This window comes from Vulpes vulpes, chromosome 8, assembly GCF_048418805.1.
Source record: "Vulpes vulpes isolate BD-2025 chromosome 8, VulVul3, whole genome shotgun sequence".
NCBI classification, from domain to species: Eukaryota; Metazoa; Chordata; class Mammalia; order Carnivora; family Canidae; genus Vulpes; species Vulpes vulpes.
The window spans coordinates 60,247,285-60,271,034 of record NC_132787.1 but is presented as its reverse complement, the minus strand read 5'-3'; the positions used below and the strand labels follow the sequence as shown (position 1 = coordinate 60,271,034).

The 23,750-nt window shown below is 37.5% G+C and overlaps 2 protein-coding genes across 8 annotated transcripts in view; both read right to left on the bottom strand.

The window, feature by feature from the left end:
- The window catches only part of PHTF1 (putative homeodomain transcription factor 1), a 41,100-nt gene extending 35,813 nt beyond the window's left edge, over positions 1-5,287 (bottom strand). For 2 of the 7 annotated variants that reach the window (XM_072766840.1, XM_072766844.1), the window contains exons 1-3: positions 5,149-5,287; positions 4,782-4,856; positions 4,083-4,139 (exon numbers count right to left, since the gene is read on the bottom strand). In XM_072766840.1, coding sequence (XP_072622941.1) covers positions 4,083-4,139; positions 4,782-4,826 — 102 coding nt within the window. In that variant the 5' untranslated portion in view covers positions 4,827-4,856; positions 5,149-5,287. Of the gene's footprint in view, positions 1-3,991; positions 4,015-4,082; positions 4,140-4,370; positions 4,416-4,781; positions 5,077-5,148 lie in introns of those variants that run through there. The other 5 variants (XM_072766841.1, XM_072766843.1, XM_072766845.1 and 2 more) reach the window with 5 other exon arrangements.
- A 2,353-nt stretch (positions 5,288-7,640) lies between these two features.
- RSBN1 (round spermatid basic protein 1) overlaps positions 7,641-23,750 on the bottom strand; it is a 45,287-nt gene continuing 29,177 nt past the window's right edge. Inside the window, exons 3-7 of the mRNA XM_025994599.2 lie at positions 21,244-21,381; positions 20,782-20,924; positions 14,283-14,450; positions 12,891-12,999; positions 7,641-12,251 (exon numbers count right to left, since the gene is read on the bottom strand). Of these exons, the coding sequence (XP_025850384.1) occupies positions 11,781-12,251; positions 12,891-12,999; positions 14,283-14,450; positions 20,782-20,924; positions 21,244-21,381 (1,029 nt within the window). The 3' untranslated portion in view covers positions 7,641-11,780. The remainder of the gene's footprint in view (positions 12,252-12,890; positions 13,000-14,282; positions 14,451-20,781; positions 20,925-21,243; positions 21,382-23,750) is intronic.

Below are 23,750 nucleotides of genomic sequence, written 5' to 3'. Positions count from 1 at the left end.
CCAAAGTTGCATTCCCTAGATAAACCCTAGTTGGTCACAGTAGCTAATCCATTTTATATGTTGTTGAATTTGGTTTGCAAATATTTTTCTCAAAGATTTCACACCTATGTTCACAACAATTTTTCTTGTGATGTCTTTGTCTGGCTTTGGAATCAGGATAATAAAGGTCTCATAAAGTGAGTTGGAAAGTGCACTTCCTTCCATTTTCTGAGTTTGTGTAGATTAAGTATATTTGTTCTTAACTGCTATTCTTGGGTGCTTCGTGGCTCAGTCGGTTAAGCATATGCCTTCTGCTCAGGTCAGGATCCCAGGGTCCTGGGATGGAGCCCTGCTTTAGACTCCCTGCTCAGCGGGAAGCCTGCTTCTTCCTCTCCCTTTGGCACTCTGCACCCCCCCCCCCCCTTAAGCTTCCTTGCTCTCTGTCAAAAAAATAAATAAAATCTCTAAAAAATAAAAAAAAGAAGAAAAAGAAAGAAAAAGAAAAATTAACTGCTATTTGTCCTTCATATCTCCTGTAAATATCAATTCCTTAGGGAAGGCTTCTCTGACCTCCTTGACTAAGTCCATTTCCTTGTTATAAGTGTAATGGCTTATAAGAACTCTTTTTCTTGTAAAAATAATTTTTATTCATTAATAGGACTTTTATTATTGTTTCTTTCCCACTTTAAGCTCCATGAAAAGAAAAATACTGAGTGATTTTGCTCATCATTATGTAGACATTAGTGCCTAGCTTACTACTTGACACATGGTAGGTAAGGGCTCAACAAATATTTGGCAGCTGAAGAATACATAATGACTGCTTTCGTTTTATTTTTTGGTATTTCTTTCCCTTCTTTATTTGGAATTATTGTTTTCTTTCTCTAGGTTCTTCATATATTAACTTGAATCGTTGGAACTCTTTCTTCCTAATCAATCTAGACATTTTTTGTTCATACATATCATTTAGAGTGATATAGTTTCATTTAGTATTCAGAAACATTCCATAGATTTTATTATGTCTATCCTTCAAAAACACAAACATGATGTCACCCAGCCCATTCAAAAACCATGAAAATGTTTCCATTTTCTACAGAATAATATCAAAATTTCTTAGTAAAGCAGTCAAATCAGTTCCAAACTGATTTACGGCCTATCATCTCACATATATACCTTATACTCCAATCAGACAGGGCTACTTGCTCTTTTCTAAAACAAGTATTATATTTTTGTAAGTATTTTTCTTCTTGTGCTCAGCACCTAGCAAAATCCTTAAACACAGTAGCTCAATAAACATTTGTGGAAGAGTTCATACCACTTTTCATACTTCTATACTGTTTTCCACAGTGGTTGTACCATCTTCTTTGGAAAGTGTCTATGCAGGTCCTCTGACCATTTTAATCAGATTATTTGCTTCTTTTAGTCTTGAATTACAGGAGTTCTTTGGATATTAGCCCCTATTGGATATATCATTTGCAAATATCTTGTCCCATTCAATAGATTGACTTTTTATTTTCTGGATGGTTTCCTTCCCTGTTTTAAAGCTTTTTATTTTGGTGTTGTCCCAGTAGTTTCTGTCGCCCTTGTCTGAGAAGACATTTAGACTTTTTATGGCCAATGTCAAAGAAAATTTTCTTCTAGGAGTTTTTTTTTTTTTTTAAAAGATTTTATTTTTATTTATTCATGAGAAACACAGAGAGGAGAGAGAGAGAGGCAGAAACAGGCAGAGGGAGAAGCAGGCTCCACGCAGGGAGTCTGACGTGGGACTCGATCCCGGGTCTCCAGGATCACGCCCGGGGCTGAAGGCGGCGCTAAACCGCTGAGCCACCTGGGCTGCCCTCTTCTAGGAGTTTTATGTTTTTAGGTCTCACATTTAGGTCTTTAATGCATTTTGAGTTTATTTTTGTGTATGGTATAAGAAAATGGTCCAATTTCATTCTTTTGCATGTAGGTGTCCAGTTTTCCCAGTACCATTTGTTGAAGATTGTATTTTCCCCATTGAATATTCTTGCCTCTTGAATTATATTTTTATTATGTAATTTCCAATTTTATTGTACTGTGATTTGATGTTAATATTCTAATTACTGTTTTTTAATTTTTTGTTAAAAATATTTATATTTGTATAATCTAGCTTTAAATTGCACTACTTTGCACCCTATACTTTGGTCAATTTTTGTCTAAGTCTTAAAACATATTTAAAAGGATATCTTGGCTTCTCTCCCACCATCATTAGACAGTGAAATTCATGTCTATCTTGTTGACTGTATTCTTAGCACCTAGCACCTGATGTTGGTCTATCAGCTCAGTAAATTTTTAGAGTTGTCCTTAATTTTATTCTTGCCACTGCTGCTAAATTAAAAGTATACATTAAGGAGTTATTAGGTACATTACCTCATGACAGAACAATGAATAAAAACAGACATCATAGATAGGGTTAGTTAAATAAGCAACAGACAACTGAGTTCCTAGTATGAATCAAGATGTTCTAAGAATGTAATGCAAACGCAATTCCTACCTTTGCAGCCTATGAGGATGCACAGGTTAACAAATAACTTTGATTGGTATACTACAAGGAAGGTATGCATAAAATGGCATGGAAATAAGAGTTGAGAAAATCTTTAGCTGGGTAGGGGAAGAAAGTAGGTAAAGCAATTCTATAGCAGTAAATAGAACCTTTTTAAGGATAAGGTAACTAAAACCTAGATAAACTGAGTGCTGCTTAGGATCACAAGGCTAGAAATCACAAAAAGAAGACCTAAGACCCAGTTCTGTGCCCTTTCATTACACCTTACTTACTATCAGTATTTTAGAGCAACTCACAAAAGACTACCAGGACAGGATTTAGAGACTTACAAAATAAAATGTGGGGGGTTATTCATCCTGCCCATGTCCCTTTAATATATTAAAAAAAAAAAAAAATCAAGGACTGTACAAAGTTGTGAAAGTTAGCCACGTACCATGTAGTCCTAACAACTTTCTAGTTGACTGGTCTATAAAAAGAATGCACTCTACAAGATTTGGTTAAATGGATTTCACCTGAGATTTAAACATCCCAGTCCAATCAAAGTGACTTAGAGATAAACAGAACTATTAAATTGTATTACACCCAGACACACAAATATTTTTTAAAATGTTAAGAAAAGGTCTGAAGCAAATCTTTAAAATAGCAAGGTCCAAAAACAAGAATCTGCCAGTCATTATTCAGCACTTTTCAAGGAAGGAAACACTGAATCTGTATTAAATACTAATCTAAGTATTAAAGTCAATAGAGAGAAACATTCTTTTAGGGGCAGGGATGGTCTTTAGGCTTTTCCACATCTCTCAAGACTATGGTGATTACATTTGGCTACCAAGCAACCTTCCCATGACTAATTTGCACCACCCTCCCACCTCCTCCATCCAGTACATGTTGAGCCCATAACCCTGACTTTGGAACATTAGATTATTTAACACCCCCCTCTGCTATTACAAGTTAATAAACTGGCATTCTGAATCATGTATCAGCTTTTGGTTGGTTAACATGAAATTACCCTAACAATCAGCTCAGTTCTAAGTGCAGTGCAGAAAAACGTTTAAGAACCTCAAATCTTAAGACCAGACTCCAAACCAGTAATTGAAAGTGATTCAGGCCACAAATGGATTCGATTTGGCTTGCACAGGAATAGAAAAAGGAGAAAGGAGAAAGAAGGTGGGAAAGGAGGTGGAGGAGGAAGAAAGGTGGGAGAAGGGAAGAGGCTCTAAAAAATCTGGATATTTCACATAAAAGTGCATCTTCTTGGCTTCTCTTGAAAACTCTGAGGCTCTGGAAGTCCTGGGACTGCATTGCCACAGAGTAAAACTGGCTAGAGTAAGTAGCCACAGCCCCCCTTACAGGGGACATTGGCTTTCCAATTCATCATAGACCAACCACTCCTTTCTATTTCTCTGATACTGAGGCCAAATGTCAATTGTTATTTGTCATTCTGTTTGCAGTGTTGTCTTCCTTATAAACATCAAAGAATAAAGAATGCCATACCTGGTGGATAAGTGCAGGTTTTATAAAAAGTACAATCCACTCTTCACAATAATTCAGCAAAACAAAGCTAGAATCAAAGAAATCAATTTACCTTAATCTGAGTCTGTTCGATTGACTTTTCCCATATCTGCTGATCATATGCTCCAATCTGAAATAGGGAGCAGGCTATTTAAATGATGCAAAGGAAAATCCTTCTACTTAGGTCAAATCTCACCAAAGACATGAAACTCTTAAGTATCAAAATGATATCTGGAAAACGTTTATGGTTCTCAGAGGTTAGAATAAGTTATTATTTCTAAGGACTGTTTCCTTCGAAATTCTAAAGTAGCTGGGTCTAAGTTAAAACGCTATGTCTAGAGTATTTCAAATTAAGTATTACCTTACAAGATATTTCCACTTCTTAAGGAAAACATCAGTAGGGAAACTAGAGAGGAATAAAAGGTAACGGGCAGCTCAATAAGACTGTTGACAGTACCAATCTGAGCTGTGAAGATAAAAGTTTCAGGTCTAAAAAAACAGCAGCAGTTGGATCAGAAGCAAACTTACAAAGCCTTGTGTAGCATTGTGTGATGCAGCCTGGAGAAGGGAGGGGATAGAAAATCTTATTCGGGGACCCGGGGCTGAATTTAAAAGACCTAATGACCTTGTGCATGGGTTTTCCCCGTTTCTGTTGAGAGACACCATGTACAAAATTCCTGGTACGACCACGCTCAGGGAAAACTAACGGGACTTTCTTTGCGGGAGCTTTTTGCAGGAACTATGCTCTACAAGTAAAAAAGATTGACATTACCTTCTTTTGGTACCACGATATAGCATCTCTCTCATTTGAGGCCATCTGTATTTCCAGCCAGAGAATGGGATTTCACTGAAAATGAAGGAGAGCGCGTCGGTGAGTCCGGCGGCTGGACGGTAGCCTCCCAGCTGGGGGAGAACGCAAAGGTCGCTCCCTCAGCCTCTCCATGGGCCGCCGACCGGGGGGAAAAGACAAAAACAGAAGCAACCCCCAAACCTTTGGCGCAGTGGCGCCCGGGGAGGCTGCGTGCGGTACGCGGCGCGAGTGTGTTGAGGGCTGCAGGGGAGGGAGGGGAGCGCGGGGAGCGCGGGGAGCGCGGGGGAGGGGGCCCGGAGTCGGGCTCACCCCGGCGTCCGGCTCTCACCTGGCGCCCGCTGCCCCGCAGTCCGCCGGCCGGGCCCTTCCTCCTCAGTGGCCCCGGCCCCGCCAGGAGGCCGGGGGCGAGCCGGCGGGCCCCGCAGGCCGCATCCTCCCGCTGCGGCGGAGACGCCGGCGCGGCCGTTACCATGGAGACCGCGGAGGCCGCCCGGGCCTCGGAGGCAGGCAGGCGGCCGCGCAGCGTCCGGAGGGGGGCGGTCGGCTGCCGCGGACCCGGCGCGCTCCAAGCCCGACCTACGGGGTCGCCGCGCTGCCCCCGCAGGAAGCCACGGCTGAACTGGGGAAGCAGGGGGTAGGAGCCGAAGGCGGGCTCGGCCAGCCGCCGGGGTACGGCAGCGGCCGCGGGCTGAGGGCCCCCCCCCGGCAAGGGCGGCGGCTTCGGGGCGACGGGCGTGCGGCCGGGACTCAGCCGCCGGGGAGCGGGGCCAGGGCCGTGCCGCAGCCCCCGGTACGGCCCCGCGGCGGCTTCCGCTTTCCGGGTTTGGCTGCGAAGGTGGCTCCGCCCCCGCCCGGGCCGGGCCGCCAACCTCCGCCGGCGCGGGGCTGCGGGGCTGCGGGGCTCCGCAGCGGCCAGGCCGAGGCGGCTCCCTGGGCTCAGCGTCCGGGTGGCTCTGCCAGCCATCCACCTGCCGGCGGCCGGTCCTGATGTTCCAGCGGCTCCCCGCGCGTCCCTGTATAACACTTCTTTGTCTTACAGGCTTCTTTGTGCTTCGTCATTCACTCGGTCTCGCCCCAAGGGCTGTGCGCTCGGGGAGCTCGGACCCCGGACCGGCAGGACGCCCTGGCAGGAGCCAGGCACACAGGTGCGCTCATTCTTGGCTCAGCGAACGGGCTGGGCTGCGCTCCTGACTGACGCCGTCCTCGGCCGGGGGGGAGGGCGAGGTGGGCAGCGGCTGGGCGACTCGCTTCCTCCCCCGCCCCCGCCCCCGCAGCTCCGAGGTTTAGGCTCTCCGCCTCATCCAGGCCGAGGGAAGAGGAGGGCCCAGGCTCGGGGCAGTTCCAGGGCACTTTTCCCAAATGAGGGTGGGGGAAGGTGGCGGCGGGAAGGACTGTTTCTAGGTTAAGAATTCGAGCAGGCTGGTAGAGGTCAGGAGAAAGAAATGGTGGAACCTGAAACTGATAATTTACCTTAGTAAGATTATAAGCTGCTTTCCTCATTTTACTGCACTTTTTTTTTTTGGCCATTAATGGAACACTGACCCCTAACGGCCATTTCCAAGCCACTTGCTTGCCCAGCAGGTAGCATTTGAGTCAGGTAAAGCTAGTGACAGATGATGGTCACACCAGCTACCACTTCAGAAAGCCTAAGAAATGCGGTCCTAAGTTTTAAAAACATTTATCTAGTAAGCTGGGGTAAGGTGAAGTCCCATTTGACAAGGAAAAAGCCACTAAGAAGTAAAAGTAATTTCCACAGAATTAAAAATTATTTCACCCAGGCATGATTTTTTATATTGCACACATTGGCTGTGGTTTCCTTTGATTTTGCTTCCTGACAGCTTTTCCCAGCCTTAGAGTTAAACATTACAATTCTGTTGGATTTCAGATAAATGGCCAACTTGAAAAAAAAAAGATAAATGATAAATGAAAAAGTCATCATTGTGTATCTAAATATTTGCTTTTAGACATGAATTACATTTTACTTCATTGCTTAGCTGACAGGGACTTTTGGGGAAGGAAGAACAATCAGGTAAAGTTGCATTATGGAATGGTAGGAAGTAGCAAGTCATCTTCCAGGAACCCCTTTTTACAAAGTTTTCCATGCTTTCTAAGGCTATCACTGAACACTGCATGGGCTTTGAACCAAGAACTGCATTCAAATCCCTGCTCCAATTAAAGAACTGTGTGATCTTAGGCAGTTTATTCAACCTAACAAGCCTGTTTTCTCACCTCTGTTTATTTTTATCTTCCTACTAAATACTAAAGGCTGTGAAGATTAAATGAGATACCCTCAAAGAAAGTGCCTGGTTTGACGTAGTTGCTCAGAGAACATCAGTTTCCTTCCCTTTCTTTTACTAAACAGAACCAAGGTCTATTAGGGCTTAGCAAGTATCTCAAAAACTCACACAAAAATTAATGAGGAAAAAAAAACATTGTGTTGTGTGACTTAATACATTAGAGACATCGAAAATGTCTCTTCACCATCTTCATTAATACTGCTTCCATGTACTTTGAAAAATACGGACATCACCAGATTAAAAATTTAAGATTGTCCTCTCTTAAGTAGATGTAAGCATCAGAATGCACAACTGCCAGAAATACCAACCGTAGCTTTTCTTCCCAAAACTAGTTGCATCTCCGTATGATGGAATTTTCCCATTATCTATGACCTTTTCTTTCTTTCTTTAGTAAAGAAAATAAGATTTTTCTAAAAGATTAGAAAATAACAGGGGACATAGAAACAGGGGGATTATTACTTTAAAAACAGGTTCCAGGTAGCTAGAATTCACATGTACTATTCATTTTCTCATGAAACAGAAGTAAAGGACAAATCAGACTTTTGTTTATTAAAAAAATACTTTACAGGGGGAAAAAAAAAACCTCTATGCATTCCATTGTCCTATTTTACAAAGAAATAGCTTAACAATTTAACACACTTAGACAGCTACAAAAAAGCACTGTGTTAAAAGGATTATTATTCACACAAATTTAGATTTAAGACTATTCATTAAAAACCTTTTTAAAACACTCGTTAATGTCAATAAACAAACTAAGGCCACACAACGCAAATAGTCCGCCAGGCAAATTATACATTTCATCTATATGCAAAGACCTCTTAGATAAATTAAAGCCACAGGAAAAAAAGTCTTAGCTGCCAATCAAAATGGAGTTTAGTCACAGAAAACACTATTACATGAAAATTTACAACATGTGATAGAAGTAGTACATAAGTATTTCTTTAGAGAATTGAAAAGTGCTATATTAAGAGACAGTGGTCTCAACTACATGCACAAGTGGATCATAAAAAAATTATGAAGAAAATGGAAGGCCATAATATTTATGGAGATACTTGCTTTTAAAGCAACAAACTTTCAGGATGAGGATAGGTCCCTTATATGCTAAAGAAAAACATTTGTCTTGTACATTTCCTCTACTTACTGCATGACCAATAAATACAGCTACAACTTGTTTAAAAAAAAAAACTTAGCAGAAACAAATTTCTGCCATGTACTACTGAAAAGCTTTTTTTTTTAAACCTGTAGCAATGATAAAATAGATTAGAAAGACACAAATTCAATTATCCTAAAGGTATAAATGCAAATAAATTTTTAATGGCAAATACAGATGAAAATATAATGGGCTAATATTAATGATCAAGAATATATTCACTAAGGGTTTTCTTGAATCTTGGAGTCTTGTTTCTAAATTAGTTTTCATTCTAGACACTATTTATAGAGGGAAAGGCAGTAAGAAAAAGTTTCTCCAGGCATTAAGTGTGAACTTTATGCCTATTAAGACTGATGCAAGATGTTACAAGACATCTTTTCCTAAGGTTTGGTAAAGGATTTTATTTAACAAGCTCCATTTTCCCCCTACAAGAGCTTGTAGTATTAGTCAACTGATACTCCAACTGTCTCCAAGGGGAAAGGGCACCTTTCAAGTTTTAAATTAAAAATAATTAAGTACCAGTGAAACAAATTCTAAGTACTGAATAAGCAAATTAAAAGTACAATGAAGCTTAGGAATTCATTTTTAAAGAGTTAAAACTTTGGAGGGGAAAACTAATATGTAGGTTTTTATTATTGCTTTATGAATTTGGGATACCTCTGAATCATAATCCTACTCCTAGCATATCTTGGTAATTACAGAATGACTTCTGGGGCAGGGGGAAGACTTTTATCCTTATCTATGAATACCATAGGATCATTCTAGTTACTAAGTTAGGAATATTCATTTACTGGGTCCTTTCCATAAGCACATTTTTAAAATATCCCTCTGCTCCACAAAATACTCAAACTTACAGCCACATTCTGCAAGTAATTTCAAAGAGTTGGCACAACAGATAATATACCAAAAAGGAAGATCAGCTTAAATTTCAGTTACAACTTCACTGCCATCACTACTTTACAAATCAGAAGACGCCAGATTGCTCCATGCCTCACTCCACCAAACCAAGTAATTTCAAGATTTAGAAAAGTTGCAATCATTTGTATCACTAAACTAGGATACAACTTTGAAAGCAGTAAGAAACTCAAAACTTGAGCTTTTATATTCATCAGTCTTTAAAGCATGCTATTAAATCTAATACTCACATAGGACATTCAGTTTCCAGATACATTACTAGCTAAATGTTTCTCTCTCCATTCTATTGCAATTCTAACATACAATGAATTTATTAGTACATGATTTTAAACATTTGTATACTCTTTTAATGTGTTTATATTGGAGGTGAGGGTAGAATGTTTTATTAAAGGAAAATAGGGATTTGCTTTTGATTGTAGGTCTTTGCAGATCCGCTGGTTCCTGAGTGATTAAACACAGTGCTGGCTGTCAGGAGACAGTCTCCTTGTTTATTAGTAATGACCAGCTAAGATGACAGATGGCATCTGCTGGATGGCAAGTGGGAGTGGGGAAATCGGATCTTGGAAGACAAGAAAAATAAAAATAAAAAAAGTTTTTGCTTTAACAACCTTGTTTTCATGATTATTTTAAAAAGCAAATGTTGCCTGAGAAGAATTCTATTTTGCACAGCCTAGTAAAGCTCTATGAAATTCTTCTGGACAGAAAAACAAAAACAAAACCCAAATCCACACACTTTTTTGTGATTAACCCCTCCCCCCTCCAAAATAACAAAAAACACCCTCAAAGGCAGGTCCCTTTAAAAACTAGTCTTGATAAACTAGAATTTACCCTAGAATTTATACCCAAGATTTTAAAACACCCCTGCAATAATCACATTACTTTTCATACCATTCTAATTACCTTATTTACAAAGATAACTAAAACCAACATCACTTCCAATTCATAAATGGTTTACATTGAAATGTTTCTCTATTTGTCTTCATCCTTTGTAACAGAGAATACATACATATACATATATATAAGGAATAATACAGATTCTAACTAATCACTGCAGTATTTGCTGATGGTTACTTTTCTATCGGTTTACACAGTGACCTCTATACTTTGCTAATATGCATTTAACTACACAACAATATTGCACAAAGTAATATTTATATAAGATTTAGCCTATTTCAGAATATTTTAGAGAAAATTCATATTTGATATTTCAAAAGATGCAGCTAGGTTTTCATGGTGACAGACATAATAAAGCAGCATCTTTTTTTTTTTTTTTTTTGCCTATGTTAATGTAAATATTCCAAATCTCATCCTCCAGGAAAAAAAAATCTCCAAATTGCACTATAACCAGGTAGATACAAGAATCTGGTCTTAGGTGTGGGGAATACTCTTCCTTTAATGAACAAAAGGCCTATTGTATTATTAACTAAGAAAAAGTGAAATGTGTATCATGTTAACATTCTAAAATAATAGAAAGTTAAGACTACACTAGCTATAAGAACTGTGCCTGTTTGACAAAAAAAATTTAAATACTCAGGCACTAAGCATTAGGTTACCTGAAACTCTAGGATGAAGTCTAGTGCCATATTCTTTATTAGACCATAGCAACACAAGTAATAGTAAATAAACCCAAGTATTCAGTTAAAACTATGAACTGAAGTGTCTCAACAGATCTTTATCATGAAGAGGTTGATGCCAAGTGACAAACACAGTTTTTCCTAAGTATCATGCACAAAATATGGCAGCCTCATCAGAAAGATATCATTCGAAGTTTGATACTCCTGATCAATTTAGGAAGCAAAAGTATCCACACAAAGTGTGAGGATGCTAAGTAGCAGAACGATAGAGTATCATGTCAACATTATCTCTTTTACCCAATTATCTTCCATAGTTACCATGTATTCTAGAAGAGATTAATGAACCATGGATAATGAATGACCAAGGACTATTCATCTTTAGATATTTTTAATTGAAATATCCACTGGGCTTTAAATAACAGATACAAAAAAGACAGTTTGGATCAGAAAGTGCTGTGCTTTCTCTTTTGTTAAGAAACCAGAGAGCCACTGAATTTTCCTTAGAAACTACCTGTTTTTTATGGCTGGAACTTACTTGCCCATGTACAAGATGCAGGAACTCTTTCCTGTAATCTATGCCATTTTTACCGTAGAAATTGAATCTGTGCCATAAAGACACAGGTACTAAAGCATAAATCTGATCTTCTATCATAAAAACAGCAAATATGGCAAAAGACAAGGCAAGATAAAATTAAGGGAAGTGAATAATTTACCAAATAAGAATCTGTTATTCCAGAGAATTCTCAGTTTGATTTGAAGAAGAGATTGAATTGTTACCTCACACCTTAAAACAGAAAGTAGCAGCAGACCCACTATTACATACTGTACTAACGGGATAAGATACAACTCTTAACTTTGCATAATCTGTGTAAAAAAGATATGCTTGACATTTGTGGAATGTCATTTCTCTTTATAGAATTATAGGCAAGATTTCTCCAATAAAACTTAACTTAAGCCAGTTATAAAACTATAACTTCACATCAAAATTTAAAAAAGTTAAAAAATGTGTTTGACTATGTACATATCACACAGGAGTGCTCGAATGTTCCTGTAGATTGTGTTGCTGGTCAGAGTCCAGTCTACTTTCCACCTTTAAAACTGGAATAGGCTGAGTCATCTGATCTTGCTGGAGGTTAAGTTCTGATGAAGGGAAGGACGATGAAGCAGTTGTCAAAAGCTGCATCTCTCTGCATGTTTCTTCAGATTCAGTTTTTACCCTTACACACTGGGAGTCAACTTCTAATTCTCGCTTTCCAGTTAAATCACAGTCCATGTTAGAACTGCTTTCTATGTTTTGAGTGGCTTCCACAACAGGGTGGTACTGTTTAAGCCTTATATGCCAAGCTAAGCTGCACACTGCAGACACTGTTTTGAACTGATGAATGACATTTCTAGGGATGAAGTAAATATCATTGTCACACAGCTGAATTCTAGCATAACGAATGCCTTCCCGCCTCATTTGGTTTAGTTTAGCTTCATCCACCCACTGTACACACTGCAGAGAAAAGAAAAATTGCAAAACACTTGAAAATATATAATAATTTAGTCAAATAAAATTTTAGAATTAACGCAGGAAAATAGAACTAGGGCCAAATGAAAGACAAGCATTACTAAATGACAACTTTCTAAAATCTCCTGTAACGCCTGGGAAACATTTTTCCTCATGTTTTAAACACTACCTCTTTAGTGACAAAGTACAGGCTTGACCTAAGGAATCATTTAAACAACTATTTCAAAATGCAGCTAAATATCAATAATATATTCTTTGACATAGAGAAGGGCAAAATGTATCTGCTTCTGCATCTTTCAACCTTTAGCAGGTGAGGACACACAGTGCAATAGGGTTATCAGCTGAGACTGCTTATAGCCAGAACTGAGAAGCCTAAGACCCTCTGAAGCCTAAGACCCTCTGACCATCTGGGCCCACCTGGCATTCCAAAGATTAAAGGGATCGCAAACATTCTGCTTGGAAAGGCTCTGTTTTAAGGACTTCAACACCCTCCACACACCGCTTTTATAGTAATAAAATTAAACTTACTATCCCATGTATCTAATGCAAATGCAAAATAAAATGGGTATAGGCACTTATTTCTATTATCTCACTTGAAAGGTAATAAGAAAGCAAGAGTTTTACCTGGGAAACTGGAGGTTCATGAAGGTCTAACTGAAGTCTCTGTACAACATCAGTAAAATCCTCAGCATGAAAACAAATCACATCTTTGGTTATGCGAGGTTGGTCACTCCTAAGATTAACAAAATCAAACTTTAGAAACATGCATTTAGAAACATCCATTTCATAATGGAAAATGATGACAAATTTCAATTCTATTCCTGGACATGCTATTACTAGCATAGAAACAGACCCTCAGTTCCTACAAACACACTATACATTTGCTTCTTTAATCAACATTTAAAAAATAAATAAAACACCAATAAAGCTTTTTTTAAAAAATAAAAATTAGATTGTTACAAAATCAAAGTAACAATGACTAGAAACAATTTCATTCTAAACTAGTTGCATCTACACCCTCTCACCACTCTGCCTCAACATTTATTTCCAGGCCACGCTGTAATGTCATTATCAGGATGGAACACAGTAGAGAGGAAACCTACCAGCCACATAAATATCACACCTTCAGCTGCCAAAGTAAAGAGGAGAAAAAAAAAGCTGAATGATCTACTTGAAATACTGTCGAGCTATGCCTGAACTAGACTTCTAAAAAAGGTCAGGTCAAACTCTATAGTAATACTGAAGGCCCTGAACTTACAAAGATGAAAAACAAAACAGTTTTTAAATAAGCTAAATTCTATGCTCTGAGCTGTGGGTTCCAACTGAATGTAAAAGGGTGCAGCCATTACGAAAAATAGTATAGCAGTTCCTCCAAAAATTTAAAATAGAATTATCAAATGATCCAGCAATTGCACTTCTTCTGGGTATATACCCAAAAGACTGAAAGCAGAAACAAGAAGAGCTGTTTATTGACAGCAGCCAGAAGATAGAAGCAACCCAAGTGTCCAATAATGAATGAGTGCAGATCAACAAAATGTGCCATACACATACAACGGAATACTATTCACCCTTCAAAAGGAGGAAAATTAATAACATGGTACAATATGGATGAACCCTAAGGATATTAGGCTAATGAAAATAAAGCCAGTCACAAAAAAACTACTGTATGATTCCACTTAAATGAAGTATTTAAAGTCAAATTCACAGAAACACGAAATACAATGAAGGTTACCAGGAGCTGGGGAGAGAGGAAATAGGGGGTGGGGTTATAACGGTCTAATGGGTATACAGTTACAGTTTTGCAAGACAAAATGATTCTCTAAATCTGCTTCACAACAATGTAAATAAACTTAACACATTTGAAATATACACTTAAAATGGTTAATATTTTTCATTTTAATTGTTATGTGTATTTTAGCCACAATTTCTAAAAAAGTTAGTATCCAACCTTTTAAATTGAGTCCACATTTTCTTAGACAACATTAATCAACCTTGCTGTGAGTTCCCTTAACTTACCATTCACCAAACTGGACAGCTTTCAAAACCCCAACAGCAGCCGTACTCTGCCAGTCAAACCCCTGACCTACATGGTCAGCATGAGCTCTTGTCCTGTCTTCAAAGAGGACTTCACGGGGTTCACTGGTCCGAGGTAGGTACTGGAGATTTTTTATTTCATTCATTGATCTGTGGTTGATTTGGTTGTGAAGTAAAGGAGGGGAAAATATTAACAGCAATAAGGTGAAAAAATCTGCTAAAATATCAAATTTTAAATAAGATCAGGACTGATAAGGATTCAATGGTTTTATTCATAGCATTTTAACACACTATATTATAATGCTTAATGTGATTACCTTCTTCTCTCAGGATGTCATGATAATATAGAAGCTGTATCTGATTTGGCTCAAAGGTAGTGTTGGAATATATAAAATTTAGTTTCTAGCAACAGAAAACACAATTCAAAGTTCAAGGCTGTGGGTTTCTTTACTCCGACTCATCTTAACTCTCAAAACATTCCACTAGACTTGATTCAAGATGATAAACTGAGCATGTACATATCTCCTTCTATATTAAAATGAAAGTAAAAGGCTTCAAATTATTATGGTGGGGGTGAGGGAGAGGAGATACACAAATGGATAGGAGTACAGAACTAATAACTATTGATACTGAATATATGAACTAATAACTTATGAGCTAATAACTACTGATACTGAATATATGATAATTCATTATATCATCATCTGCTTTTTTATGTGCTCAAAAATTTCCAAATATAATAATAAAAGGTGACAGTAAAGGAATGAATAAGAATCAACAAAGGAATTAATCAGTTAATGAACAGTATCAACAAATTTCTGGAAGATGATTACTAATGTCTTGGACTAATAACACTGAGCAGAGAAAGCCATAAGCCTAGAATATACAAGAAGGGAATGGCAACTAAAAAGGCAGCTGGCCTGCCCAAAAGATCTTGGGGAAGCTTAAGACACAAAGAAAAAAGTAAAAAAGCCAAGTATAATGATGATAATAGACAGAAATGAGATAAGGCTGAGAAAGGGGGAATTAAAGTGAAATTCTGCACATAAACCTGCCACCTCTGTAAGTAAAATGAATTCAGGCATCTACCCCCCTGGAAAAGACTATAATTGACCCACCTAGCATCCATTTCTCATATTTATTTCCCTGACAGAACTCTGATTCTCATTAGGTATCTCCTCCTATCCCGTAAAGGACCTCATTAACAAGTTTCAGGGGTAGATCCTGATGAATCCTGACAAACGCTGGTAAGCACATTCCCCTTGTTGGAGACTGATTTAAAAATGGGCATGAACTGATTCTGGCCAGCAGTTAAGAGAGGAAATCTGCTAAGGAGATTTCTGGGAAGTTTCCTAGCCCCTAAGAGAGAAGTAAAAGAAATGATAGTTTTTTCTTCTATTGCATATAACCAGATCCATATGTGATGCCTAGAAACATGAGTACAGAAAGAAAGCCACTGTGAGTACAAAGCCCAGGCAAAGAGAATGACAGAGCAGATAAAAGAAGATCTGATTCCTTGATAAATGTACTGAGTCACTGGAGTATATATAACGGTACCTACAGCCAAGTTCTCTGGCCTTCTTGATATATGGGATAACAATTTATTTCATGAACCAGTTTGAATCAAGATTTTTATTGCTTGTAGCCAAAAGTGCCCTGATAAATTTTCAGAAAAACAACAACAAAAAAATTCTCTTCATATTCTTCTCTAAATACAATGAACTTACCATAATCCTCTGGCATGTGGACATATCCTTTAAGGTCCAGTTCTATGCCTATTAGCTCTAAAGTGAAACCTACCTAGTGATAAGGCTCACTAAAATATAAATAGAACACTAAGGCCAATGCTTTATTTCTAAATATGAATGAATCATATTATATAAGAATCATCAACTATATGAAGATAGCCTGTAACAGCCTGACAAAGACCAAAATAAACAATGCTGAAATGTAAGAATTCAAAAGAAAGGCTAAATGTCCCAAAATGAAAAGCAAAAAAATAATAGAAAATATGAGGATAATCAAACTGAGAGATCAATTACTCAACCAACAGTAGTTTCAGAAAGAAATAACAGAGAAAACAAAGAGATTACCAGGGCAATTAAGCAAGAAAAATTCTCCAAAATGAAAGGAGACATGAATCTTTAAATTTAAGGGACCTATCAAACAACAAAAAGGATTAAATAGAAGAGTAAGAATGAAAAGACCCAAAGATATCACTGTTAAATTAAGCTTTCAGAGAGGAAAAGAAAAAAGATTACCTACCAAAAAAACCCAAAATTACACTGGCATTAAGACTTCTCATAAACAATATTACATAAGAGAAGACACTGGAGTAATGCTAAAAGTTTTTAAGGGAAAAATGTATCCTCTGGAATCCAGCTAAACTATCAATCCTATTTAATGACAGAAAAAGAAATTTTCAGACATATAATGACTCAGAATACTTTCCTTTTGTTAGAATATTACTTGAGAAAGTGCTGTAAAGGAAGAGAAGGAAATAAGCATAGAAAGACGACAACTGTAGGTTAATGTAGAAATGCATTAAGAGGGAAGTCCTAGGGATCCCTGGGTGGCGCAGCGGTTTAGCGCCTGTCTTTGGCCCAGGGCGCGATCCTGGAGACCCGGGATCGAATCCCACATCGGGCTCCCAGTGCATGGAGCCTGCTTCTCCCTCTGCCTGTGTCTCTGCCTCTCTCTCTCTCTCTCTCTCTCTCTCTCTATGACTATCATAAATAAATAAAATAAAATAAAAAAAAAAAAGAGGGAAGTCCTAGGTTGATAACTATGAAGCTTTTCACATTGAAGAGAACACAGAGCCCCAGAAGATTTCCAGGTAAAAAAAAACAATGAAATGTTAGAGTAGACAGTATGATTAAAGTTCTGGATACCTGAGGATACGATAAAGCCACAGAATCCAAGATAACTAACAATATTAAAAAAAAAAAAAAAAAGCCAAAGTCATAGTCATAGAGTAGAAAGTATGATTTTAGAAAAAAAGATTTGGAGCAAAAAAGAGAATACAAAATATGAGGACTATGGTCAAGAAAAGTACATGTCCCCCCCCTTCAAAAGAGGCATAAATCAGAAACTGCAGGAAAAATAGAATAATTTTGGTTTTAAAACAGCATAATCCAAACATGAGACTATAATGTGGCATGATTTTCAATATCTAGGTGAAATACAGGAAAGAAAGATCCTTTTGTATATTATCCCTTTGAGGGTTAACACTGCAACTTTAGAAATTTTTAGTCTACTGGTTAGGTCTGCAGTAAACTTATCTTCCCATATTATTATAAATGCCATTTACTGACTTTCAAATTGTAGAATATACCTATTGACAATGCATATAAAACCTAATTATGGTTTTAAAGCAGAATGTGAATTCATCTTAAAAATGTAGAAGCACAGCTGACAAAAAGCTGAAAGGGGAGGAAGAAGGTAAAGAAAGGATCATTTAACTGTTTGGAGAACAGGAAGGAGTCCCTATCTATCATACCATAAACTGACAAATTTCCTGCCACAGTCTTAAAACAAAAGGCATTGAAAACAGAAATGGTTTTTGCCCTTGGTAAAAAAGTGTAAGTCTCTGAACGGAAAGATGGCCAGGATTTTTCATTACAAACCCTACTGTACCATTTGACTTTTTAAAACCCTATGCATGTATTTAACTTTAAAGTCCATAAATCCAAAGATCATCTTCATTAGCAGTGTCCTTGATAGCTAGACAGCTTCTCACATCAATTCTACAGTTTTCAGCAATAAAAAGTTCTCATTAACATAAAAAGATGACATTAGTGTTTCAGTTCTGATTTATTCACTCTAATTCAGTCTTTTGAATGCCTCACTTAAGAATATTTAACCCCAATAAAAATAAAATTTGATAGCCTCTCAGATAAGTGGAGAAAAGGTAAATTATTAAGTAAATGAGGTTGGTACAACTGCTTAACTACTTGGAAAACATGATGAATGTCTCCCTCTGTCCTGAAATCAATACCAGGTACATAAAACATGTAAATACTGAAATCATCAAAGTACTAGGAGAAAATGGAAATGAATATTTTGTAATACTGAATGAGAGAAGGTGATTCTAAGTCTGCCACTAGGAGAGAAACTTCAGGAAAAAAAAAAACAGATCTGACAACGCATAAAAATCTGTGAGTAAAGAAAAATAAACCAAGGGAGAAAATTTTTTTTGAGTAAAGAAAAAACTGAAGCTGAAAGAAAAAAATGAGAAAAATTGCAACATAAAAAAATGTAGTCATAAAAAGAGAATTTTAAATGAAAAACAGCCTAGTAAATATATGGGTGAAATGAAAAGGGAATCACAAAAGAAGAAATACAAATTCCTCAAAGAAAAACTAATTAAAACAAGACATCTCTGCCCATCAGATCACAAAGTTAAAAAAAAAGTTAACGGAGGGTATGGGGAAAAGGTACTATCTTACTATTTGGGTGGAAGTATAAATTGGTATACTTCTGGATCAATTAGAAATGTGTATATACTCCGTATCTTTAAAATTTCTACTAAGAAAATAAACATGTATATGAATAAAGATACATATATCCACCTACCTACCCACCAACCTGCCAGCAATCAGTGATGTGTTATACATTTCTACAACCAGCTTCAGGAGAAGATGGCTGATTGTAGCTGATTTGCTTATTTCTGTGGTATAAATACTCCCAACATGGCCAATTTCAAGCAACTAATGTGACCTCATTCAATGTGGAATTGGGAGGCTAAGAATGGCCCTGTCCAGCAGACCACTGTCATGTTTGTCAAAATTCTATTTACACTGAAAAACTGAAAGAAATTTACACTAAGAAAGAACTGGTTAAGTAAATCCTGATACAACCATTCAGTGAGAACAACACAGTCATTTAGAAATGATGATATAGCTGCATCTTAATATAACACATTAAATTTAAGGGATTAAAAAAACCACCAAGTTTTAAAGTAAACATACATAAAGAAGGAGTTCATCTGTGTATAAAATTTAGGAGTATAATACAGACTAAAATTTGAAAGGTGAATATGCCTAAATAGGTGGGATTATGGGTATTTTGGCCTTTTTACTATTTTCTATTATCTGATTTTTCTAAAACCTTATAATAATCAGGAAATAATAGTCACTTCCTTTCTGGAAAGATTATAGAACAAAAATTGTATACAGTACTTAAGAATTTAGGATTTCCAGACTTATCATCATGATATACAACTGCCATGGTCTAAGCAATGTGCAGTAGTTTACTGCCAGCTTCCACCATGCCATCATCTTATATTCATATATAGTTTTTACCAAATATTTTCATGCAGTATCTCAAGTACCTAAGGTTATTCCATACTTGGCTTTAGCATCATTCCCCTATAAGCTTTAACGTAAGGGCTAGACTACTCCATTAAAATTCACTTCTGAGAGTGCCTGAGTGGCTCAGTCAGTTAAGCATCTATCTGCCTTTGACCCAGGTCATGTGATCCCAGGCTCCTGGGATCAAGCCCTGTGTCAGGTTCCCTGCTCAGTGGGAGAGCCTGCTTTTCCCACTCCCTCTGCCCTACCCCCGATGGTGCTCTCTTTCTCACACTAATAAATAAATAAAATCTTTTAAAAATAAATAAATAAATCTCACTTCTGGATACTTATTTGGAGTTGTTATTTCCATACTCTAAGCAAATATAAATCATTTTCAATCTCATTAAATGAGATTTTTCATAGTACTAGAATAAATCAATCTATATCTGTTTTAAGTATCTGAAATACTAAATATGTTAGCCCAGTATGAATGACTATAGGAAATCTACATTATTGGTTTCATTCAGCAAACACTGATCGCCAACTATGGGTCATGGAGACTGAGAAGAATAAAACAGTCACTGTCCTCACAGCTCAAAATTTAGTAAAAAACAAAAATATGTAAACAGATCATTAAAGAACAGAATGCTGTGTGAACAAAGAGAAGGAAACAATTGTGTATGGAAAGAAAAGTGTCACAAAGGAAGTGACATCCAAGTTTAGTTTTGAAAATTTATTAAGAGTTTGTCAGGTAGAGAGGAAGATGGGGGGGGAGATGCCATTCCAAGTGAAAAGAATAGTACTTACAAAGCTGTGAAAGACCATAATTTGAAAACTAAATTCTTCAAGGCTGGAATAGAAACAGATCTAGCTAGAAATACAACTGGATTATGAAAGATTCCTGTAGCCACACAAAGAAGTTTGGACTTTTATCTTGCAGGCAGGTAGGATCCAGGTTTTAAGAAAATAGGTAAAAATTAAATTTGTTTTTTTAGAAGGATGCCTCACTCTGATGACCAAGTAATGAGTGGACTGGACTAAGAAACTGATCACTGAAGATTCCTTAAGACAGCTCTTCAAATAATCTAGACAAATGGTTTTTCAAACTGCTCAGGTCTCAATCATTTTTATAACCAACGAAACTTTTAAAAAATGCTTTTGCTTATTTGGGAAAAATAAATGTTTACCGTCGTCTTTTGAAGGGTGACTTTGGCATATCTGCTGTAGGGATCATCTGCTCTCCTGGCCTTACCCACATGATTGGCCCATCATCACTCTGGGACCTACACTGGAGTCGGAGGCTGGAAAGTGTACCCCAGGGCAAAGTCATCTAGAAGTCAGAAGAATGATTCACATTAAAATTTTTTTGTTGTTGGTTTTTTTTTTTTTACTATTTACAAGTTAACCCAAAACCAAAAGAAAGCTCTAGGAAGTTTACTTTGTATATGTATATGAAGAAATAAATGCTATATAATAGTTTATAGGTAAAGAAAGAGTAACTGAAGTTAATTATTCTAAACATTTCTATTTAAAACATTGGAGAAAATTTAATTTTAATAGAAAAGATTAACTTAATATTAATATTTTTTTAATAGAAAGTGTCCACTAAAGTAATGATCAGAACTCTAATAACTGGAATTAACACTCACTTTCAGAAATGGTGATTCTTCTAACATATCAAGGAACTCTGGGAAATAATCACCAACTTCTTCATCTACTGCTCCAACAAGACTTATCTGCCGCATGGGACCTGCTCGGTAGGTGCCACAGCAGTATGTCCTGTTGACCTGAGATAAAATGAAAGAGGGGAGAGAAAGGACTGAAGTACACTATAATATAAGAATTAGAATATTGTTTCCAACGTTGCTATTTCTTCTACATACTAAAAACTCAATAGTCAGTACCTTGTATAAAGTTTGTAGTTAGAGAACGGTGCCCTATCACACTGACAAACACATTAATCTGATAAGTGCCACAAACAGAAATTTCAAAGAGCAAGCTAATCTATGATCCCAACATCTCAAAGAAACATTGAAGACACTAAGATACACTTAAACTTCTCTGAGAATGATGATTTTTGTACTTTGTAAACACTCCAAAGTGGTATTTAGGCAAAAAAAAAAAAAGGGTAAATAAGCAGGAAAAATTGGCAGGGCAAAGGAACAAAAAAAAAAACCAAAAAAAAAAAAAAAAAAAAAAAGGACCATGGTCAGATTAATCTTCCATTTCCATTTTGCAGTCCCTAATCAAAAACTTTCACATCAGGCCAATACCAGGCTGATTGCTACCAAACCCAATCTCCCTTAATTACTTGAATATAAGATCCTCTACCCTAGGCAAACTGATCTTTTTGTCTACCCAACTTATGCCAAACATACTTCCACCTGCAATGATTTTTCTCTTAAACCAGCCCTACTTGGAATGTTCTCTTTTTTGCCAACACAAATCTTATCTTTCAAAGATCAGTTCAAGACTTTTCTTCTGGAAGTCTTCCTGGTCACCCTTCATGATCTTTTCCTTTTCTGAAATCTAATGTTATCTGTAAGCACTTAAGACATATATTTTTTTTGACATTTTCTTTATATCAACTCTCTAGTGAATTTAGAGCATATTTTATACCAATTCGTAGCCCAAGGAATCCTAGCATTCAAATGGAATCTATTAGTAGTCCTGAAACTTCTATTACACTGTATGTTAACTAACTGGAATTTAAATTAAAAAAAAAAAACAACAACAATAAATGGAATCTACCAATTCAAAACAATCTGATATTATTCTTCTAAGTCATTTCTTGTATTTTCTTGTATTCCCACCTCCAATTTCAAATTTCAAATGAATGTTTCTCAAGGGTCAAGATGGATCAATGCATACAGATGACTAGACTATAAATGCTTAATTCTAACCAGAACTTCCACCTTGGATCAGTAACCAAACATTCTCTACCTTAGTTAAGGTACAGATGAGGGGGGTGCCTGGTGCTCGATTGGTTATGCAACCAACTCTTGATTTCAGCTCAGGTCATGATCTCAGAGTCAGGCTCCGCAGCCGGGGGGGGGGGGGGGGGGGGGGGGGGGGGGGTGTTTGTCTTCTTGAGATGTACTCTCTCCTTCTCTGTCTGCCTGCCCCTCCCCTTCCACAAAGGCAAACTCTCTCTCTCTCTCTCAAATAAATAAAGAAATCTTTAAAAAAAATTCAATTGTCTAAAATACTACTAATTTTGCCTCAATTCAAGGCACAAACAACCATTTAGTATTTTTTGTAAAAGATTTTATTTATTTGAGAGTGCATGAGCAAGAGAGAAAACAAACACAAGCAAGGGGAGGGGGCAGAGGGAGAGAGAGAAGTAGACTCCCCATTGAGCAGGGCTTGATTCTGGGACTCCAGGATCATGACCTGAGCCAAAGGCAGACGCTTAACTGACTGAGCCATCCAGGCGACCCTCCCCCCCCCATCTAGTATTTCTTACACAATTCTTTACTCTTAGTTCCCTAGCAGCATTTTTAGAACCTACTATTTTTCTTCTGTAGACAATTTAATAGCACTCTATTCATATACAATACACACAGAAAAAAGGTCTTAGTTCTTATTCTCAAATGTCAGATTTCTTAATTCCTTATAAATCTTTCTCAAGAAAACCTTATACAATCATGAAGCAGCAACTACCCACAACAAAAGTTACCTTGCGTATATTTGTATGATTTACTTTCTATTCATTTGTATGATCATCATGCTATGCAAAGCCAGAGGAGGCAGACTGGGAAAGAAGATCTTGGAATACAGAAATAAGGGGAAATAGGGACGCCTGGGTGGCTCAGCAGTTGAGTGTCTGCCTTTGACTCAGGGTGTGATCCTGGGGTCTGGAATCGAGTCCCACACTGGGCTCCTGCAGAGAGCCTGCTTCTCCCTCTTCCTATGTCTCTGCCTCTCTCTCATGAATAAATAACATCTTTAAAAAAGGAAATAAGGGGAAGTAGAAAAGCTTTTCTTTTTTTAAAGATTTTATTTATTCATTCATAGAGAGAGAGAGAGAGAGAGAGAGAGAGGCAGAGTCACAGGCAGAAGGAGAAGCAGGCTACATGCCGGGAGCCCAACACAGGACTCAATCCTGGGTCTCCAGGATCACACCCCGGGCTGCAGGTGGCGCTAAACCGCTGCG